Genomic DNA, 22,334 nt, shown 5'->3' with positions numbered 1-22,334 from the left:
GGGGGGGGGGGGTGGTGTGTGGGGGGAGGGGAGGTGGGGAAATGGTGGTGGTGAGTTCACAAAACAGTTTGAACACAGAGGGAGTTGAGGCAAATTCTGATTACAGTCAGTGAGAAGCAGTTGCCGGAAGTATTTTTTGCACAAATAATGTAAATGCAAATAAAAAAAAGGCAGAAGTGAGATCTGCTCCTTTCTCTTTTTGGCTGAGCTTTTGAGGGATATTCCACATTCTAAAGCAGAGGAGTTGCCATGCACATCCTGCTGTCTGGCTCACAAATCTTGCATTGCAGCTCAACTGCTGTACCCTTGAGTTTTTACAGGAGGAGGAGGAGTAAACCGAGACTCTTGCCAAGCATGACTTCATGAAACTTGGCTTCGGTTTTCAGTAACTTTGAAATTTCGTGTAGCTTCAGTCTTCGGATGTAACCAAACTATGATTCTGTGTCGGCACCAGCTGTTTGCTGCAGGGGAGTGATTACATTTTTCCCCCATTTGTGGAGCTGTACCATTAAAGGCAGTGTGTCATTTGTTCACAGGCCTTATGCAGACAGCTTGTGACTGTTCACGTTTATAAACAGTGCTGTGTGCACAACCTGGCTGGGATGAGACTGCACAATTGCCTATTGTCAGGAAAGGGACAGGCTAATCTTTGATTCAGATATAAACACCCTTTGGTGTTAACACTCACCGTAAAGCCAGAGAAAGCTTGACTTATTCTAATCCATTATCCTAGGTTTTTGATTCGCTGAGTATACAGTGGTAGCTACAACCTCAATATCAGTGATGCTTTGCAATTGTCTCATTTCTTAATTGGTCTTGAGTCCAAGTGATGTGGGGACTTCATGATGAAGGGGCAGCACTCTGAAAGCTAGTGCTTCCAATTAAAACTGTTGGACTATAACCTGGCGTTGTGTGATTTTTAACTTCGTACACCCCAGTCCAACACTGGCATCTCCATATTTTGAGTTCAGCCTTACTTGACACTGGACTAGTTTAACCTGCAGTTCTCTGTGTTGTTGGGTGGAGGCTTAATCTGGCAACAGAGCACTCTTTCTTCAGAAAAGAAAGCGAAAAGGGAGCTGGCAGGTTGGGTCTTGTCCTGTTGAGCCAGATTGTCAATGAGCAATGCTTGCACTGGATATTCAGGTTGGTTTACCTTCCTTGTAGAGACTTACAGGGACATTTGTTTTGAAAAGCAAGTCTCTGCCATACCAAAGATTGTGAGCAGAGGCAAATTCTGTCTTGGATTGAGGGTCCATCATCTTTTAACATATCCCAAGGCTGAAGAAGGTGAAACAGTGGCTAGAATCCCAGTGATTGCTGTGGTGATGTTGTGGAAGTGACTTAAAAAGCTCACCAGCCTATAAACAAAAGACACCACACCACAAAACACGGGTACAACTGGCAAATGATCTTGTATTTTAAAAGTCAGGCTTTTGATGGATTATATTTTCATGAGGTTGAGAGGGATATCTGTCTGTTAACCAGAAATCTATGTCGTTGACCCTCTATACAGAAAAAATGGAAATTAGAGCCTGAGTAGGTTTATTTGTATTACTAATAAGTTTCCCAGCACCCCAGTCAATAATTGAATTGCGTTGTCTAGTTTTATGTGCACAGCAGGGTATATCATAGGATGGTAGAATAATTAGAATATTTAAGTAGCCATAGAGTTCTACAGCACAGAAACAGATCCTTCAGCCCAACTAGTCCATGCTGACCATATTCCCAAACTAAACTAGTCCCACCTGACTGCATTTGGCAGGTCCTGGGCCTCCTCCACCGCCGCTCCCTCACCATCCGACGCCTGGAGGAAGAACGCCTCATCTTCCGCCTCGGAACACTTCAACCCCAGGGCATCAATGTGGACTTCCTCAGTTTCCTCATTTCCTCATTCCTGAGGAAGGGCTTTTGCCCGAAACGTCGATTTTCCTGCTTCTCGGATGCTGCCTAACCTGTGCTTTTCCAATACCCCCCTCTAATCTTGACTCTAATCTCCACCATCTGCAGTCTGTGCTTGGCCCATATTCCTCCAAACCTTTCCTATTCATGGACTTATCCAAATGTACTGTAAACATTTTAAACTGTCCCTGCTTCCATCAGTTCCTTTGGAAGTTCATTCCACACACGAACCACTCAGTGTGTAAAAAAAATTACCCCTCTTGTTCATTTTAAATCTTTCTCCTCTCAGCTTAACAATATGTCCCCTAGTCTTGAAATCCTCCAGTCAAGGGCAAAGACATCTTCCATTCACCTTTTCCTTGCCCGTCATGATTTTATAAACCTCGGTAAGGTCACCCTTCAACCTCCTACGTTTCAGTGAAAAACTCCCAGCCTATCCTTACGATTCAAACCCTCCATTCCCAACAACATCCTGGTAAATCATTTCTGAACCTCCTCCAGCCAACCTGCTTACTGGACCTTGACCCTCTGTTCCTCTACTCATCTTTGTTAAACCTTTAAGAGGGTGGCTTTCGGGGTGGGTGTGAGACTTGTTGTGAGACTTGTAGAGTTTTAATATCTCAACTGAACCTCATCGCTGTGGTTGTAAGGTGCTGTAGTTCAGCCCAGTGTTTCTGGAGCACTGTTTATTGCTCTGGCTGTGGCAGAATTGACTCTGAAGGAAATGCCTCACTATAATATTGCAGAATGCAGTTTTAAACCATTAAACACCAAACTTGCTTCACCTTGTGCCAATTTAAATGTTTCTTTTTGTATTGGTGGTAGAAATCTCCTAGTTGAGACAAGCATGAGCTAATTCAAGGGAGGAGGTGGTGTGATGTTAAAATGAGCAACTAATTCATGACGCATGGAGATGTGTGTTTAAATCCCACCATCGCAGTTGGTGAGATAAGAATTCTACTTTTTTCAAAAACGTTTGCAATTAAATTGCAGGCAACCCTATTACCTCTGTAGTTTGTTGTTAAAGCCCATCGGGTTCACTAATCGCCTTCAGGGAAGGAAATCTGCTGTTGGGCAATTAGGGATGGAGAAGTGAGACCCTCATCAATGAATAAAAAAGATCAACAATGGCAAGTTCTGCTAAAATTAAGCAATCTGTCTCATTCTGTTGGAGCATTAAAGGTTTTAAAGGAAGAAGAAACAAATTGTTTAGCCAGATAATTGGATTATCGCACCAAATGTCCACTTGATTAAAATGAGAGTGGTAATTCTCCAACTGACAGTCTACTCAGATCTTTCTTTGTAAGTGGAGGAAGACATGCCTGTTGGAAGCAACAATCCTTATGTAAACTATTGGCTGAGAAAGGTAATCTTTGTGAAATATCGCAGGACTTAAAAGGAAATTCTTTGCTTTGCTAAGTAGCTACAACTGTTGCCTCAATGCAGAACTCATACTGTGAAAGTACAGATCCTGTTGCTGACACTGGGATTTGTGTGGTCCTTTGTTGCTCTAGTAGTGTGTCTGTTAGATCTTTTGAGTTTTGTTTAGGCTTCACCAAACGTCATACAATCAGTCAGTGAAATGGCCACATTTACCAAATCCCTGTGTGCTGTTAGTCAAAGATCAATTGACTTCACTTGACCCTGCCCCAGTGCAGAGCTGAAGGACTGCTCCATATTTGGAGGTGAGCCCTTCATTAGGCATCGAACAATGATCTGGGGTCTACTTGGAAGCAAGTGGATCTTAAAGATCCCATGCTAGTGTTCAGAAGGCCAAGCTTTCTCAGAAATTTCCTCTTCTCAGGGCAACTGGAAACAATATGAACAGGTTATTCATTCAATCACAATTTGTGGTTGTTGCTGATGGGAATAGCCAAGTATACAAAGCAGTCTATTGGACTTTCAAACAAAAGGAGTAATTCATCTGATGAAAAATATCTGACACATTTCAATTGAATAAGATGCTACACAGGTCCGAGTGTGAGATATTTTTGACCAATTTGTCCAGAGATGTTATGACACACCCCTGGAGTAGGTGGGACTTGGATCCAGAGCTCCTGACTTTGAGATAGGGACATTACAGGAGTGTTATTGCCATGATCAAGAAAGTGAGACAAATGTTCATTTAGGTTTTGGAGTAACAGCAGAAAAGAAATGCTAGAGACTTGATTCTCAGCTGCTGCATGTGATTGTACTTTATATCTGCAATTCGTAATAAAATGATAAGTATAACAAACAACTTATGTAGATCAAAGTAAGAGCTCCATTTACAATGAAGTCAAGCTTCCAAGTAATCCCAGCTCCGTGTAATTATGTTTCTCAAACAGGAAGATAACAGAGTTCTGCCGAACCCCAAAGATGTTTTACCATGGTGTTTTATTCCTTTTTTAGCTAACTTTTAATGAAGGTGGAAATACTTGCAGGAACAATAAAGGGGTTCTAGTGGTTGCTGATGTGTGGTTGCAACCTGTGTGTATTGCTGTGACTGGGCTGCAGCATTTGGGGGACTGGTCACTTTGTGGATGGTTTAATTTGGTGGGAGTTGGTATGTTAGGGACTGCATTTGAAGAGATGTGAGACAAAGATGGAGGACGAAGGAGGTCTGCAGATACAAGCAGCTGGACCAATTTATTTAAAGACTTAAAATAGGGATGAGAAGTTGACCTCAGCTTGACCCTGGTGGGTGGAGCAAAAGCATTCTGTTGCTGCATTACGTTGAGCAGCCTTTAAGCCTTTTGCTGTAGCCTACACATTGCGGAGGTAGATGTGATCCCAATGGGTTCTTACAAAATAAACACAGCCCACCAAGATAAGTTATTGATTTAACGGATGCGGGGAAATGTGATTGCAGAATATTCACCCAGTGGGAGAAGTCATGCCTCCTTGTGTTTGCTCTGTCCATTGTTGCTCTACTACAGCTTCATCTGAGGATATCGAAAACAAGTCACTGCTCAACATTAAAAAGAGAAAAAGTGGCTGTAACCTCTTGTCCTGCCTTCTGCATTTGCGAGTGGGACAGACTGTTGTGGCGTCGAATGCACTGCACCATCCCTTAAAAAGCACATTGTCCTTTTCATTCACAGGGTAATTGCATTCTGCAGGATGAAAGAATCAGTAAAGTGTTGTAGAAAATAGCGACAGTTGTGCTTTGGTTTCAGAGATTTGCAGGAAACCTTTTAGTTGTGCTGGCTTCCTGCTAGGAGAGGAATTCTGAAGAGTCACTGGATCTTGGAAGGGGATGGGGAGGATTCAGTGTGTGGGCACAGATGAGGAATGTTGGCTGGTAGGTTTGCAAAGATGAAAGGCCATTAACTCCCTTGATTGCAGAAAACGCTTTCAGAAAGACACAATACTGATAACCTTCACCATCCTCGGCCTAATTCCTCCCTGGCATACTTAGTTTAGTTTTCTAATGCTGATTTGCTATGGAACAAAAGGAGCTAATGAAGCAGTTTTTAAAAAAAAAACATTAATTGGCTCATTCAGGCACTGAATGTTTTACACCTGTGATTCTAATTGCAGGAAAGTATTAGCCAACCTTTTACTGACCTTAGATACTATAAGTATCAGAGTTTCTTGCAAAGAGCTCTGTTTCTGAAGAAAACACTAAGGGAAAAATGTTCTGATCATTTTGAGAATTGCTGTCTATAAAGTAGGGAACTGTGTGTGAGAGCTTCAAAGCAATTTAGGCCTGCATATTTCTTCACTCTGTGTGCAATCTGTTTGTTAGACTGCACCACCCCTTTAAGATTGCTGAGTGGCTCCTTTAAGATGGCTGAGTGGCCCCCTTAAGGTCTCTGTCCAGTCTCTTTAAGATTGTAGACTGGTGACTTTTAGATTACTGGCTGACCCCCTTTATGATCACTGCCTGATCGTTGCCCAGTGAGATTTTATATCCAAGCACAACTAATTTCAAAATAGTTCATTCGCCGTTCAAAACGGATGAAATATGAAAATCATCAGAGTTACTTTTCCAGTCTGAACTCTTGCACTTATCAACAAAGTGAAAGCTTTAACTATTATTTATTTCACCGAAAGAGTCGCTTTTTGAAAAGACTCTTTCTCTTAAACTCGTTGTGTCATGAGGTTAATCGGTGAACTACATTGAGGGGCAGCCTGAGAGGGGCGTCAGTCAGGATGAAATATCTCTCGTGTTTCACCCTGTGGGGAGTCACAGAGAGATTTTGTTTTGTGAGACTGGTGCTTGATGGAGAGGAGCTGGAGCATCATGCTGACTTGTGTAGATTCTCAGCACCATTTCAGCAATAAAACAGAGTTGAGGGAACTGTGGAGCAGCAGTGAATGCTCTCAGCCTGATTAATAAAGGAAAGACAACAACTTGGAAGCATGGAGTCTACAATGGATTATTGGGAGATTAGTAAATGTAAAGACAGTGGCTTTTCTCTCTCTCTGTTTTTGATTGTGGACTGCAGTGGGAAACTAACTGTTTTCAAAGACCAAAGATGTTGAGGAATTGCCACACCTTTTGGAAAGCAGATAAGCTGACCCTCATTGTGAGTGCTGTTTATGCAGCTGCTGGTTCAAGTAGCAGTGGATGGTTTGCAGACGAACTGGAGCCAAGGGCTGTGCACAAACAGGGATTCAACCAGCGACAGGAGCTTGATTGGTCTGTGGCCGAGTGACCAGTTCTCAATAACAAAGGCATTCTGCCTGCCAACAGCTATATGATTGGCTCCCAGGTAACTGTACAGCTTGGGGGCTGTGAAATAGATACAGAGAAGCTTTCAGACCACCACCAGCTTAGGAAATCTCTCTGTTTTACTGTGGCAGGAAAAATGACTCAAGCTGAAGAACACCAGTTTATTTGTCCTTCAGCAGTTGCAGTAAGCTGTCACTTTTCATTAACAAATCATAATCTTTATAAATATGAAGCAATCACCCTTTGCCTCCCGCAAACTAGCGAAAGCATCTGAAGAATGATGACTGAAAAGCACCACAAGGATCACTTCAGTCAACCCCGTGGTCAGGGATCAAAGAACCATCTTCACAGTCTTTCCCTCTCCCCATACCACCCTTGGTCTTACTTCCTGCCTGTATCTGTCAATGTGTGTAGAGGGGAATTTGTAAGTAAATTAGGGTTTTAACTCGTGAAGTTATATACCAGCCTTACATAATTGTTTACCTGTAGCTAGAATCTATTTATTTGTAATCAATAGTAATTAATGTTGAATACAGAAACATGGTCTGTGCTTTCACTCATACTGGTCTAAAAGACAGAGTAACTGAGGAGCATCCAAGGAGCAGGAGAATCGACGGTTCAGGTGTAAGCCCTTCATCAGGAAGGGCTTAGACCCGAAACATCGATTCTCCTGCTGCTTGAATGCTGCCTGACCTGCTGTGCTTTTCTAGCACCACACTCTCGACTCTGATCTCCAGCATCTGCAGTCCTCACTTTCTCCTAGGGTAACTGAGGAATTCTGCTTACATTTTAAAAATAGTTAACATTTATGACAACTCAGGAATTAACTTGATTTTCAGTGTTCTGAGCTGAGATTTAGCCATGCCCAACACTGTCACTTCAATTCCCTCCGGAGTGACTGCACACATACGGGTTTCAATCACATCTTTAATTTAAACATTTTGCTTCCCTTTCCCCGCATTACACTATCATCAGTGGCTGAATCACAGAATGGATACTGTATGGTCTTTGGTCTTTAAAAACAGTTCATTTCCCACTGCTGTCCACAATCAAAAACAGAGAAAGAAAAAAGCCACTGTCTTTACGTCTAATAATCTCCCAATAATCCATTGTAGACTCCATGCTTCCAAGTTGTTGTCTTTCCTTTATTAATCAGGCTGAGAGCATTCACTGCTGCTCCACAGTTCCCTCAACTCTGTTTTATTGCTGAAATGGTGCTGAGAATCTACGCAAGTCAGCATGTCTGTATGGACTCTCCAGGCAAGGAGCTCATCAAATGCCATTCTCAATCTCTTCCTCCCTACCATTTGTACTTTAAAAATAGAAGTGTAACTCCCTTCTGAGTGAACCTGCCTCCCACACACTCTCAGACAGTACATTCCACACCCTAACCACTTGACTGAAACTGCACCAACAACATCCTCAGACAGTACAGGTTTGACATTAAAACTCTAAACTGTTTCTTTTCCCCTCATAACTCGGCACGGTGGCTTAGTGGCTAGCACTGCTGCCTCACAGCGCCAGGGACTCAGATTCAGTTCCAGCCTCGCGTGACTGTCTGTGTGGAGTTTGCACATTCTCCCTGTGTCCATGTGGGTTTCCTCCAGGTGCTCCAGTTTCCTCCCACAGTCCAAAGATATACAAGTTAAAGTGGACTGATCATGCTTTTTTTAAATTCACTCATGGGATGTGGGTGTCTCTGGCTGACTAGCATTTATTGTCCCATGCCCAGCTGCCCTTGAACTGAGTGGCTTGCTAGGCTATTTCAGAGGTCAATTGAGAGTCAACCACATTGCTGTGGGTCTGGAGTCACATGTAAGCCTGACCAGATAAGGTTGGAAGTTTCCATCGCTGAAGAACATTAGTGAATCAGATGGTTTTTCTAACAGTCAACAATAGTTTCATGGTCATCAGTAGATTCTTAATTTCAGATTATTATTGAATTCAAATTCCACCATCTGCCATGGCTGGGCTTGAACGCAGGTCCCCAGAACATTAACTGAGTTCTACATTAATAGTCTAATGATAATAGCATTAGACTGTTGCCGCCCTTCTATTGCTAAATTGCCAATAGTGTGCAGAGATGTGCAGGCAAGGTACAGTAAATGCAGGGTTATAGGGGAGGAGGTGTGGGTCTGGCTGCAATGCTTTTCGGTGGTGCAGTGTGGACTCCACACAGTGTGACCAGCCTGCTTCCACACTGTAGGGATTCTATAATATCCTTCTTGATCATGTGGTCTTCCTGATCCACTATTCCCCTTTTTATTGTTGTTCTTTAAATGTCTCCCCTTTAGATTCCACACTCCTATGTAAAGCGTACATTAATTTGAATAAGTGAATGGGTTGGTTCGTTCATCTGTCTAGATAGTGTGGCGCAGAGATGTAGAGTCATAGAGGTCTACAGCGTGGTAAGAGGACTTTTGGCCCAACCTATCCCTGTTGCCCAGTTTTCACAATTAAGCTAGTCCCGTTGGCCTGCGTTTGGTTCATATCCCTCCATACCTATCGCATCTCTGTACCTGTCAAAATGTTTCTTAGATGACAAAATTGTACATGCTTGGACCAATACCTCTACCCAAAGGGGACTAAACCTGCTCAGCTGAGTTTGCCATTCTCCCTCTGTCTCTGTGTATAAGCAAATGCATTCTTCTGCCCAATTGTGACAATGCAAGAGCCGATCTCCAATGTGTATGTTGTGTTTTTAATAAAACCATGCACAATGTTTTAATACAGTCAACATGGACAATTGAAATGGGAGGGTGCTTCATTTTCAGGCTTGCTTTTCAAATAAGAGTTTTTTTTTTAAAATGAACCCCCACGAGAAATTATGCAAATAATTTTTATGGGTTTAATTTCCTTTGCCACTCAGATGTCAGCTATTACAAGGGGGCATAGCTTTAAATTAAGGGGTGGTAGGTGTAGGACAGATGTTAGGGGTAGGTTCTTTACTCAGCGAGTCGTGAGTTCATGGAATGCCCTGCCAGTAGCAGTGGTGGACTCTCCCTCTTTAAGGGCATTTAAACGGGCATTGGATAGGCATATGGAGGATAGTAGGCTAGTGTAGGTTAGGTGGGCTTGGAACGGCGCAACATCGAGGGCCAAAGGGCCCGTACTGCGCTTTTTTTTCTATGTTCTATGTCATAACATCAATACATTTGAATGAATTATTGTCTGTGTTATTTTAAAAATAGTGCAAACAAAAATTTTCACAAATGTACCTGCCTGCATTTCACAGTCAGCAGTGAAACGTCAGTGAACACAACTGACTTTGAAGAAAACTGCCCATGGAGCTATTGAGTGATCTCTGTGGTTGGATTTTCCTTTTCCAGGCACCTGGTTCAATCAGGCACTGAGTGATTGTGGTCTCCAGGCATCCGGCAGCAGTGATGTCATCAAGCAGGCTAAACAGCTAATCACTTCGCAGAAATCTCACAGACAGCAAACCAGGAAGCAAAATACGTTGATTATCCTTCACATTCTAATAATTTTACAGGGAGCAGTTTTTAGATTGGATGATGTACATGGGCTGAAGCTGAAATATCCTAAACAGAGTCATAGCACAGTACAGCATGGAAACAGACCCCCGGTCCAACTCATCCATGCCAACCAGATATCCTAAATGAATCTAGTCCCATTTGTCAGAATTTGACCCATATCCCTCTAAACCCTACCTATTCATAGATGCCTTTTAAATATTGTAATTGTACCAACCTTCACCACTTCCTCTGGCAGCTCGTCCCATATACGCACTACCCTCGGTATGAAAAAGTTGCCCCTTGGGTCCCTTTTTAATTTTTCCCCCCTCATCCTAAATTTATGCCCCTCAAGGTATGGACTCTCCCACCCAAGGTAAAAGACTTTGCCTATTTACCCTATCCACGCCCCCCATAGTTTTATAAACCTCTAGAAGGTCACCCCTCAGCCTCCGACACTCCAGGGAAAACAGCCCCAGCCTGTTCAGCCTCTCCTGATACCTCAAACCCTCAAACCCTGGCAACATCCTTGTAAATTTTTTTGAATAATTTTATTATTTAAAAATAATGGACTTTTTTTAATGGGGGAGCTTGAAATCATGCAATTACAAATGTAGTTTTTCAGGGTTACAGAAGGTGCTTAGTAGTAATTATGAAATTAATACATTGGAAAAAGCCAGTTGCACCTCACTGAAATAATAACTATATCCAGAGTTTTTACATTTAAACTGATAGGGCCATTCTCTCACTTCAAGTAATTTCTCATGATTAACAAGTGTGGGACATGAACAGTGCACCCTGTGGTGAAGGAAGGTATTACCAACAGCCTACTCTGGATCTCTGCGTTTGAATGCACAAACATGGACTCCGGAAGTCACTGTCAGCTGCACAGTTGTAATGACAGGGAATGCTCACAGTTTTAACCAATATTACAATGGCAAAGATCCAGGCCAATTAAAGGGGATTGAAGTTAGTGCACAGAGAAGATTAAATTCATTGGGTACCAGAACTGAATGACTCCTTTTCATCATCTCATTTAATGGTTGAACGGATTGAAGGGGTTAAATGGCATCCTCCTGTTCCAATATTCCTGAGGGCATAGGCCAGGAAAGTGGGGTCATTGTAAAGTTCAGCCAGACTGAATGGCAGAGCAGGCTCAATGGGGCTGTTTGACCCATTCCTACCCTTTCTCCTTATTTTCTGTGTTCCTTATTTTCAAATGATTTCTTACCTGTGGTTCCAGTCCAACAATGTTCCCATAAATGCACAGTGGGCTTCTGAGCAAAGTGCTTTGAATGTATGGAAATTATGCCTTTACCATCCTCCAGTTCAGGTGAAGAAAGAAGTGAAAGTAAATGAAACATCAATGCTGCGGGACAAGGAAGTTACTCAAAGTTGTTTCTTCTTCAATGGAGAGTCAGTTTGAACTCTCTGCATGGGTTCTGGCTGTTCTGACCAGACTTTTCCTGACCTCTTACTCCAAGTGGGTTGTGGATGAGGCTGTGTTTCTGCATCAGTCCACACTCTCAATGTTCCTTCAGACATGCTGCCTCGTTTGCATTTTCAAAAACTATTTTTTTAAATTCTGGTTCCTCACCACATAAAGCTCTCTGCAGAAAGATTTTATGTGGATTTTTTTTTTGAACTTGCAGACCTTAGACTGTTAAGCTTTACTGAGAAACTGGAAGGTCAGTGGTTGTATAGTGGTGACCTCTGTTTGACCCTAAACTTTGCATAAAGTGTAGGGGAGGAAAAGACAGAAGCGTTAAATGGAATGCTTTTGTGCTGAGCTCCCTCGGCAGCATGAGTTACTGGTGATAAAAACTCCAGACATTCGGCTTATTTCTTTTCTTAATGGCAAGACCACCAGCACCACAGTTCATTTTCCTAACACAAGCCTTAAAATGGAGTTAGTAGCCTAGAAGGAATGGGAAGGGTTGGTCGAAGACCAGTGAGTGAGTGGAACAAAGGAGAGATTCTTCACTAATTAGGTGAGGCAACAGATGCTCATATGAGCGACGTTTTTTTATCAGCTGCAATTATTTTGCCTTGAAAGGAGAAGAGAGTGCAGTCTTGGGTATTGTTTCCCAAGAACGTCTAATTATCCAGCTCTTTATAAGATACCCAGCTGTGGGGAGAGGGGGGAGAAAAAATGCAGAAGGACATAAATCAAAAGCCTCACCCCTGAGCTCACTCTCGATCAGAGTCTGGTGCAGTTCAGTAGAGTTACTCAGAGAATCTCCACGTCCCATTCCCACCATCCATTGCTGTCGGGGTTTATTAGCCCTTCATCTTGTTTCGTTTCTTTCTTGAGCTGCGTCAAAGTAACCTTTCTTTTCTCCTCCTTTTCCACAGGTTTATAAATGCCAGGAGAAGGATAGTCCAGCCTATGATTGACCAATCTAATCGAGCAGGCAAGTCCCCAATAGTAACTGTATTCAAGTCACACAGGCGAAAATCATCCTCAAGCCATTCACTGGGAGAGCCATTAACTGGTAAATAAATAGACACTCAATGCTGGGAATGACTGACCACTAAATTAAAATAGGACTTTCCTGCCATAACCAAACTAATAAGTTTACCTTACATGATATCTTCCAACTTTTTAGACTTTTTTTTAATGATAGTAACTTATAGCTCGATGTCCTGCGTTAAGGGCATTCTATTTTAAAAGCTGAATTAAACGTTAATATTTATTTATTTGATTGAATTTTAGAGTTTTCTTCCCAGCTTTTACTCTCTGCTACTGTGACAACTTCCTGGTGCATGGCTTGGTGTGAATTTGCTGTAGATGTTTTTGATTACCTGTCGAAGAGGGCGAAGGGGTTGGCATTGCTTGGGGAACGTTCAGTTATTTATAAGGTAATGCTTGATGTGTCTAAGTCACTAATAGGTGTTTGTCTAACTAACTGGTTCAGGGTTGCAGTTCAGGTGCAGTGGGACAAATGAGATCCTCTCTCATTACTAAACACCTTTGCCATGTTTTTCACCTGTTTTTATTTTAACAAACTCTTTGAGCTCCTTCTCGCTTCTGCTAGAATTGGTCTGACTTTACTATGGTCCAGTCTTGGTGATGTACAACTGTAATCTTTCAGGGTAAGGAAACAAAAATAAGTAAAGGCTTCTCACAACCCCTTATGTTTTGGAAATGAAGACAGTTTTGAAGTTACATAGTCAGAACCAAACAAAACATTGGCACTATCATTTTACCATAAAATACTAGTGTAAGAGGAACAAGGCTCTGCCTGAGGTTCTTTACTGTTTTAGAGAAAGGTGTGAAATTATTTATTTGTAACAGTTAACACTTGTACTCTTTAGCAGCAGAAATGAGAATATTAGAGCAAACTGTTTGCATTTGTACACTGCTATCATATGGCATACTGACCTGTTGAAAGGATGGCAAAGTTCTGTATTTGACTTTGCCGATTTGTTCAATTTATTTTTAACTTGCTGTCTCAAGGGGAATCATCTTAAATAAAGGGCAGCACTCCAAACTGTGCACTGTGATAGAATACAGCAAGACGTTTAACTACTGATACACATTGAGTGTTTGGAGAATTGGTCTGAGGCTAAAGAAAAACGAGAGGATCAACAAGACCATCTCTGAAATGACATTGCACCAACCTCTCCTTTTATAGCGCAGCCATTTCATCCCAGGAAATAGTAAAGTGAACCTTAGTCTCAGATGTTCTGCAGGTTTCACACAAACTTTCCAGCCCTTTGTTGAGCCGTACATGTCACCCTTCCACGTTGCCCGCCTGATTTCTGTTGCCCTCTGGATCCTGATTTTAATTGAACCTCAGGAAAAGCCGCCAGTTTCTACCTCCAGACGCAGTAACGGTGAGCTATCTTCAGAAGAGCATTGAGCCCTAACAGGGTTTCATGACTCCTTTCGTATATTCTAATCAACAAGTTCGGATGGGTTGTTGCTCACCTGCAGAGCAGGTGGAACTTGAAGCTGGATCTCCTGCCTCAGAGGGAGGGACACTAGCACTGCACCACAAAAAGTGGATTACTGTTAGCATCCACTGAAACCCATCGAAGTTCCTGGTTTGATTAATGCAGCTCTGGGACAGGGTGAGAGCCCCCACTTTAAAACCTTGTTTCCAATCCCCCAGACACCGGTTTCTGACACAGCCTCACAATTGCCTGTGCTCCTACAGTTCTGGTCTCTTGCTCATCCCTCATTTTAATCACTTCACCATTGGTGACTGTACTCTCTGTAGCCTGCACTCTAATCTTTCCCAAATGTTTTTGCCTGGGCAGGTCTTACACAATTAATGGCAGGGCCCTGGGTAGTGTTGCAGAACAGAGAGACCTAGGGGTTCAGGTACATCATTCTTTGAAATTTGCATCACAGGTAGAAAGGGTGGTTAAGAAGGCAGTTATTAAGCTTGCTGTCATTGCTCAGTCCTCTGAGTATAAGAGTTGGGGGCGTCATGTTGAGGTTGTACAGGACATTGGTGAGGCCTCTTCTGGAGCACTGTGTCCCGTTCTGGTCACCCTGTTACAGAAAGGATATTATTAAACTGGAGAGGGTTTAGAAAAGATTAATCAACACGTTGCCGCGAGTGAAGGGTTTGAATTATAAAAATAGGCTGGACAAGTTGGATCTTTTTACACTGGAATGTAAGAGGTTGAGGGGTGACCTTATGGAGGTTTAGAAAATCATGAGAGGCACAAATGAGGTGACTAGCAAGGCTCTTTTATCTAAGGTGGGAGAGTTCAAAACCAAAGTGCATATTTTTTAGCTCAGAGGACAAACCTTTAAAAAGGACACAAGGGGCAACATATTTTACACAGAGAGTGGTTCGTGTGTGGAATGAACTGCCAGAATAGGTGGGGAATGTGGGTACAGTTACAATGTTTAAAAGACACTTGGACAAGTACGTGAATAGGAAAGGGATATGGGCCAAGCACAGGCAGGTGGGACTAGTTTAGTTTGGGAACATGGTCAGCATGGACTGGTTGGATCGAAGGGTCTGTTTCTGTGCTGGATGACTCGATGACTCTCACTTTAAATGCACTTCTTAAAACCTACCTGTTTGAGCGAGCTTTGGGTCATTTGTTCAAATCTATCTCTAGATGTGAGCTCAGTGTTTTTAAATGATCTTGTTGAGGTGTCTTACTCTTGTCAGTGGCTGTATAAGTGCCATGCATATCCAAACCTCGATCTGTTTGATGTGTGTGTCCAGTTTGGGTGTAGTGTCCGGTGAGCTTTTAATGTGGGTTTTGGGATCTCATCAAAGTATCAAACCAAATCATGCTGTATTAGAAACATAGAACCAGGAACAGACCATCGAGCCCATTCAAATCAATTCTTTCTGTAAGTCTGATCATGGCTGATCCTCTGTCTCAATGTCCTACTTTCTCCCCATACCCTTTGAAATGTATCTCTCTTTTTTTTGAATATGTTAAATCATTTCACTTTCACAGTCTTCTGTGGTTGAAAATTCCTCAGGTTCATTCCCCTCTGAGTGAAGAAATGTTTCCCATCTCAGTCCTAAATGGCCTACCCTCCAAACTGAGACTGTATCCCCTGGTTCCAGACTCCCCCACTCAGGGGAAACATCCTCCCAGCATCTATTCAGTTCAGCCCTGTTAGAATTTTATACAGTTCAGTCAGATTCCCGCTCATCCTTCTAAACCCAATTCAGGCCCAGGTGAACCAATCTCTTCTCATGGGATGTTCGCAGATGGTTCAGCAATGTTCAGCACCATTCATGACTCCTCTGATACTGATACTGTTGCTTACAAATGCAGCTAGAATATCCAGGCTTGAACAAAAAGTGACAAATAATGTCCATGGCACACAAGCGCCAGGCAATGACCATCTCCATCAAAACAGAATCTAACCATTGCCCTTGACTCTCAATGGTGTGACCATCACTGAATCCCCCATAATCAATATCCTAGGAGTTACCAATTAGCTGCATTGTGACTAGACCAGCCATATTCATTGGCTATAAGAACTGGTTAAATGCTTAGAATTCTCTGATAACTCATGTGTTGACTCCCCAAAGCCTGTCCACCATATGCAAGGCATAAATAAGAAGTGTGGTGGAACACTCACCACTGGCCTGGATGGTTGCATCTCCAACAACACTCAAGAAGCTCAACACCATCCAGAACAAAGCAGCCTTCTTGATTGGCACCACATCTGCAAACATCCACTCCCTCCAACACCACACTGTAACAGCTACAAGAGGCACTGACGTAACTCACCAAGGTTCCTCCAACAGCACCTACCATACCCACTATCTCTACCCACCAGGAGGGATAAGGGCAGCAAAGGCGTGGGAAACTGCAAGTTTGCCTTCACACAGCTTCCTGTGTTGCCCGTGGGTAGGGAGTTCATTGGTTCATTGCCAAATTCCTGGCATTGCTGACCCGAGAGTGCCGTGAGAGAACCTTCAGGATGGACTGTAGCAACATGAGGAAGGTAGCTCACCGTGGCCTTCACAAGGCCCTGCCTATGACTCCCACCTCCCAGCGGCAAACAAATTACAAATAACAAACATTTCAACAGCTGGCCTCAGTTGTTTCTGCTGACCACCCAGTCTGAGAAATTATTCCGCTTACACCAGCTGATCTCTGTCAGTGTCTCTCCCAAACCCTGAGACTCGGTACCATCCACATAGTGCAGTCCAGTTCAAAATTCAGGAAGTCCATCCAACCACAGCTGGAACCAAACTACCATTGAGTCCTGGATGGTTTTGAACTCTTCTGTGCAGTTGCAGCTGTACCTGCCCAGGCAATTGGGTTGTATCTTAGAATGCAGCGCGGACCATTGACCTGTCCAGACTATGGGAGCTGTGTGCCAAACCTTTAGAATGCCTACAGTGTAGAAATAGGCCATTCAGCCCAAGTGAGTCCACACTGACCCTCCAAAGCGCATCCCACCCAGACTCACCCTATCCCTGTACCCCTGCATTTCCCATGGTGAATCTGCTCAGGCTGCACATCTTTAGACTGTGGGAGGAAACCGGAGTGTCTGGAGGAACAGTCGCCCAAGGGCAGAATTGAACGCACGTCTCTGCTGCTGTGAGGCAGCGGTGCTAGCCTCTGAGCCACCGTGCCGTCACATGGGAATGGTCATTGATGAGACCCACAAGGGCGAATGGCTCAACGTTTCTCAATTCTCATTTGTTTTAATTATTTTAAGGGATGTGAGGGCATTTGTCCTTGAGAAGGTGCCCATTTGTGCCCCCCACAACTCCTTTTCAGCAACTCATTGAGGATCCTTCAATTAAAGTAGATGCAACATTAGTCACAACAATAATTGTCACAAAAATCAGTGAGATTAAAAGACCTGTCCAGATCTAAAAACACTCAAATAAGAAAACATCCATTACTTAACTTGATCATACCTCATTGGGAAGTGCACTGGAAATCTTGCCCCTCAATTTGTGGAGTCCTGACAAAAGTTAAATATTATAACAAGTACACAGAATTCCCCAAGTTACTTCTCATTAGGTGATAGAAAGCACAGACCAGGTTTTTGTATGGGACAAGAATTACTATTTATTGTAAGTAAATAGATTTTCATTACAAATAAATATATTATGAGCTGTCAGTATATAGCAGTACTAGTTAAAACTCTAATTCTCTTTATGAAACTGTCTGTACACACAAATGCAGACAGACACAGACAGAAACAATAGAAAGCCTAGGTGTTATGGGTGGGGGGGAGAAACTGGAAAGACTGTTCAATGCTCCCTGTTCATAGGATTTACTGAGATGCACTTTTTGGTTTGTCAGAACTTGCTGCTCCTCGATCTCCTTTCTCCAGTTACTTTCATTTACTACAGGACAAGGTCAGAAGTCACACAATACCAGATTATAGTCCCAATAGGTTTATTTGAAATTGCAAACTTTTGAAGTACTGCTGCTTCGTCAGGTCAAATGGACGTGATGAAGGAGCAGCACTTTGAAAGCTTGTGATTTCAAATAAACCTGTTGGATTAAATCCTGGTGTCGTGTGACTTCTGACTGTGTCCACCCCAACCCAACACTGGCACCTTCACATCATTACTTGCAGAAGGCACAGAGTGACTGGTTCAGCATTTGTAACGTCTCTGACATGTCAGGTAAAAGCCACAACTTACAGCAATTGGTGAGGGAGAATAATCTGGTTTTCTTCAAGCTTTACATGTTTTCTAATGCAGAGGAAGAGAAAGAATCATCTCACCTTGACGAGGTCTGAAGGCTTCTGATTGACCTGTTTATACCCCCATAAGTTAATCAGTGACCTGGGAGCCAATCACGTAGTTGCTGGCAGGCAAAAGGTCTTTGTGATCAACGAATGGTCATCATTCCACAGACCAATCAGCTACTTGTTGCTAGTTGAATCTCATTCTGTGCACATTCTCTGAAGACAGTTCGTCTGCACCTTTACCCACGCACCCCCCCCCCCCACCACCACCACCTCCCACCCCCAATGTCCTCAGGCCCACAACCCGTGTATACAAACTGCACTGACAACACGTGCTGGTAGCTTGCTTATAAAACCCTTCCACAGCTTGGTCTCAAAAACTATTCTTTTCCTATTTCAGTCCACAATCACAAATACAGAAAAGTAAAAAGATGTGGTCTTTACTCCAACTTGAAACTTAAAGCTGTGTTTTTGGCTGATATGTTGAAAAACTTCAATATGTTACTCCTGCAGCTAAGGTCTAGGATAATTGTTTCAGGAGTGGTAGATTTTCTGGACTTAATACTTTTCAAGTCCAAAGGGAGATTTGATCTTTTCTCTCTTTTGTCTTGTTTTCCCAATGGTGGCTTGCAGCTCTTTGACTTATTGCTAATGAACCAACAAAAGTGACATGATAAAGGAGAGGGACCTTGAGAGTGAGCAGCATATCAGGGGCGATGCTGACATCTGGCAATGTCGCTGGACCTGTAACCTAAACGCTTTGGGGAATGGGTTCAAATCCCACTGCAGTACCTCATAGGCTTTGCATTCACTTAATAAATCTCAATAACAATGACCCTGGAAGCGTTTAATTTTTTTGTTAAAAGTCCTTCTGGTTCACTTTAGGGAAAGAAATTTGATTGATTTATTGTTGTCACATGTACTGAGATACAGTGAAAAGTGTTGTTTTGCGTGCTGTACGGGCAGATTCTACTATGCATCAGGGTAGCAGAACAGAGTGCAGAATACGGTGTTACAGCCACAGAGAAGGTGCAGACAGAGACAGAGAGGGATCAACTTTAATATTAGAGAGGTCCGTTCAAAGGTCTGATAACAACGGGGAAGAAGCTGTTCTTGAATCTGTTTGTACATGTATTCAAACTTCTATAACTTCTGCTCAGTCTAAACGTGACTCCAGAACCTAGTCTTCAGGAACCACTTGACTCCAGGTCAGTTAGGGATTGGCAAAAAATACTGATCTTCCCTCCGCACAGATGCTGCCAAACCTGCTGAGTTTCTCCAGCATTTTAAAAATCAGCACCCACATCCCAAGAAGGAAAAAAGTAGATGCTCCAAGGCAGCTGGTTATTACAAAGGAAAACATAAAGCGACAGCACATTCTTGCCTCAGTGAGCTGTGCGAGCAACCAGATCAAATTTACGGTGTCGAGAACATCTTTGTTCAGGAGGTGACAGTATACTTGATAAACACAGTATTTGTTTAACTTACACAAATACATTTGTGCTTTGGCAGGAGAACCTAACTAACCCTTGCTGTGATCCTTGATGCAATGGCTTCCCTGAATTATACTGTGTAAATGTAGATGAAGTTCATCACTTCACCCCAGTCTGTACTGTTCAGATAGAAGCAAGCATAGTGCTCATAACGAAATCCAATATGATGGAAGAACAAGATATGGGGCTTAAAATGTTTATATCAAAACAGACTCACTTCTTCCTGCATACCACTGCAAGAGACTCCCTCTGAGGCATTTTCCAAGCTGTGGCAGATTTCCATTACACTTTGGAATGGCTGAACTGACAGATTTTCGGCAAATGGTTTTCTGAATGCAATTTCTTGCACATCTGTTGCATTGTTACATGTCGGTGTATATCCAGCGATGAATCACGCCCCACACGATGACAGCGTGGTCTAATCTTATCACATTCCCGGGACCTTTTTAACCCACTCCATCAAGGACTTGAGCAGTTTTTCTGTTTGGAGGTTTCACATTAGCAGGGGCAGCTTGATTGCAACACTCTGAAGCTGTCATGCCAAGTTATTTCACTCAAGATGTGCTAACCTCTGCTATATCAATGCCTTATGTCTGTGTCTTTACCAACAATGATCCAATCTTCATAGATGAGAGCTCTCTGGTGCTACTGAATGCAACACCAGTCATCACCTCTATTGAATATGATGCCCGTCCCCAACTACATTCCTGTTTCTGCTTGCAAGCTATTTTACAAAGCTGAGGCAATAGTACTTCAATTTACATATGGTTACAGATTGAATTTTGTTTTGGCTTGGTGTAGGACTGTCAAAACATTCATGTTTAAAGATCTAAAGTGAAGACAGAAATTGTTAGAGAAACTCAGCAAGTCTGGCAGGGAATGTGGGGAGAGAAACAGAGCTAATCTTGCAAGTCCAATATGACTGTTCTTCAGATCTCATGTTGTAAATGGCTACACTATCAGCTCTGCCAGCTACCCTGCAGATTTGCAATCCCACACAAATTATTGAGACATGTGAACTCAGAGTCACATAGACAGACCTGCAAATGCAGCACAAATAGTGATCCTTAAGGGATTCAGGCATATAGTCAAGTAAGGGGCAGTTTATTAAAATATAGGACAGTTGGTCACCTTGCAACCAAAATGTCACAGGGCATTCAGGCACAATTTGGGGCCTCCCTTCAGGCAGTGTTTGCTCAGCAGCAGCACAGTTGCTTATGAGTTAGGAGATCAATGAATTCAAGTCCCACTCCAGCGGCCAGAGGGCAAAATGCAGACTGCACTGCAGTACAGTACTGATGGAGTGCTGCACTGTCAGAGGGTCAGTAATGACGGAGTGCTGCACTGTCAGAGGGTCAGTACTGACGGAGTGCTGCACTGTCAGAGGGTCAGTGCCGAGGGAGCGCCATACTGTCGGAGGGTCAGTGCTGAAGGAGTGCTGCACTGTCGGAGGGTCAGTGCTGAGGGAGTGCTGCACTGATGGAGAGTCAGTGCTGAGGGAGGACTGCACTGTTAGATGGTCAATGCTGTGGGAGCACTGCACTGACGGAGAGTCAGTGCTGAGGGAACGCCGCACTGTCAGAGGGTCAGTGCTATGGGAGCGCTGCACTGACAGAGAGTCAGTGCTGAGGGAGGGCCGCACTGTCGGAGGGTCAGTACTGAGGGAGCGCCGCACTGTCAGAGGGTCAATGCTGAGGGATTGCCACACTGTCAGAAAGTTAAGTATGTACACTAGTTCCCACAAAATCATGTAAAGGTCACTGATGGGTTCCTATTGACTTGTTCCAGGGGATTACCAGCTAATGGATTTGAGGTATAATGTGATCATGTTGTGATTGCATCTTGTTTTTGTTACGAGTAAGGTGGAAGGGGTCATTGTTTCCTTTCCTTGCCCCACTCCTCTGTTGGTCACAACCTGATTTAAATGGAACCAGGGTGGTGATATGGTCAATGGTCTGGGTCTCAGACTGTGTATGATTCAATATTCAGAACAAGTCACGCAGGTTTCTTAGTCAATAACAAGTAACTAATTCACTATCAAAACCAAACTTAAGGAAAGATGCAAAAATAATTAAAAACAAAAGTACTACAGATGCGAGAAATCAGAAACAGAAACAGAAATTGCTGGAAAATCTCAGCAGGTCTGGCAGCATCCATGGAGAGCATTCAGAGTTAACATGTTGGGTCCACTGACCCTTCTTCAGAACTCTGTTTTCTCTCTACAGATGCTGCCAGAGCGGCTGGGTTTTCCCCGTAATTTCTGTTTTTGATGCAAAAATTATTGACAATTTGGATTATGCAAATATGTACCTATCTACATTTTAAAAAGCTAACACACTGTCAGTATTGAGAGATGCTGAAATGGAAGAAACAGAAAGAGAGAGATTGAGAGAGCGCACGCCTCTCAGGCAGATCTCAAATTTTCTGTCACTGAGTTAAAACAAATTACAATTGTCTTATCCCAATCTCAAATGGAGCCACATGACTCCATTCTCTCTCCCTCTATCCCACTCTCTCCCTTTATCCCACACCCTCTCCCTCTCCCTCTCTCCCATTCTCTCTCCCTCTATCCCATTCTCTCTCTCTCTATCCCACACCCTCTCCCTCTCCCTCTCTCCCATTCTCTCTCCCTCTATCCCACACCCTCTCCC

The 22,334-nt window shown here is 43.1% G+C and overlaps 1 protein-coding gene across 3 annotated transcripts in view; it reads left to right on the top strand.

The window, feature by feature from the left end:
• Positions 1 to 22,334, top strand: part of meis1b (Meis homeobox 1 b) — a 220,758-nt gene that overhangs the window by 170,231 nt on the left and 28,193 nt on the right. For 2 of the 3 annotated variants that reach the window (XM_043696675.1, XM_043696676.1), the window contains exon 10: positions 12,391 to 12,449. In XM_043696675.1, the coding sequence (XP_043552610.1) occupies positions 12,391 to 12,449 (59 nt within the window). Of the gene's footprint in view, positions 1 to 12,390; positions 12,531 to 22,334 lie in introns of all 3 variants that reach the window. The other variant, XM_043696674.1, reaches the window with a different exon arrangement.

This window comes from Chiloscyllium plagiosum, chromosome 9 (assembly GCF_004010195.1).
Source record: "Chiloscyllium plagiosum isolate BGI_BamShark_2017 chromosome 9, ASM401019v2, whole genome shotgun sequence".
Taxonomy (NCBI): domain Eukaryota; kingdom Metazoa; phylum Chordata; class Chondrichthyes; order Orectolobiformes; family Hemiscylliidae; genus Chiloscyllium; species Chiloscyllium plagiosum.
Note: the sequence above shows the minus strand (reverse complement) of the source record. Positions and strands in the feature narration are given on the sequence as shown.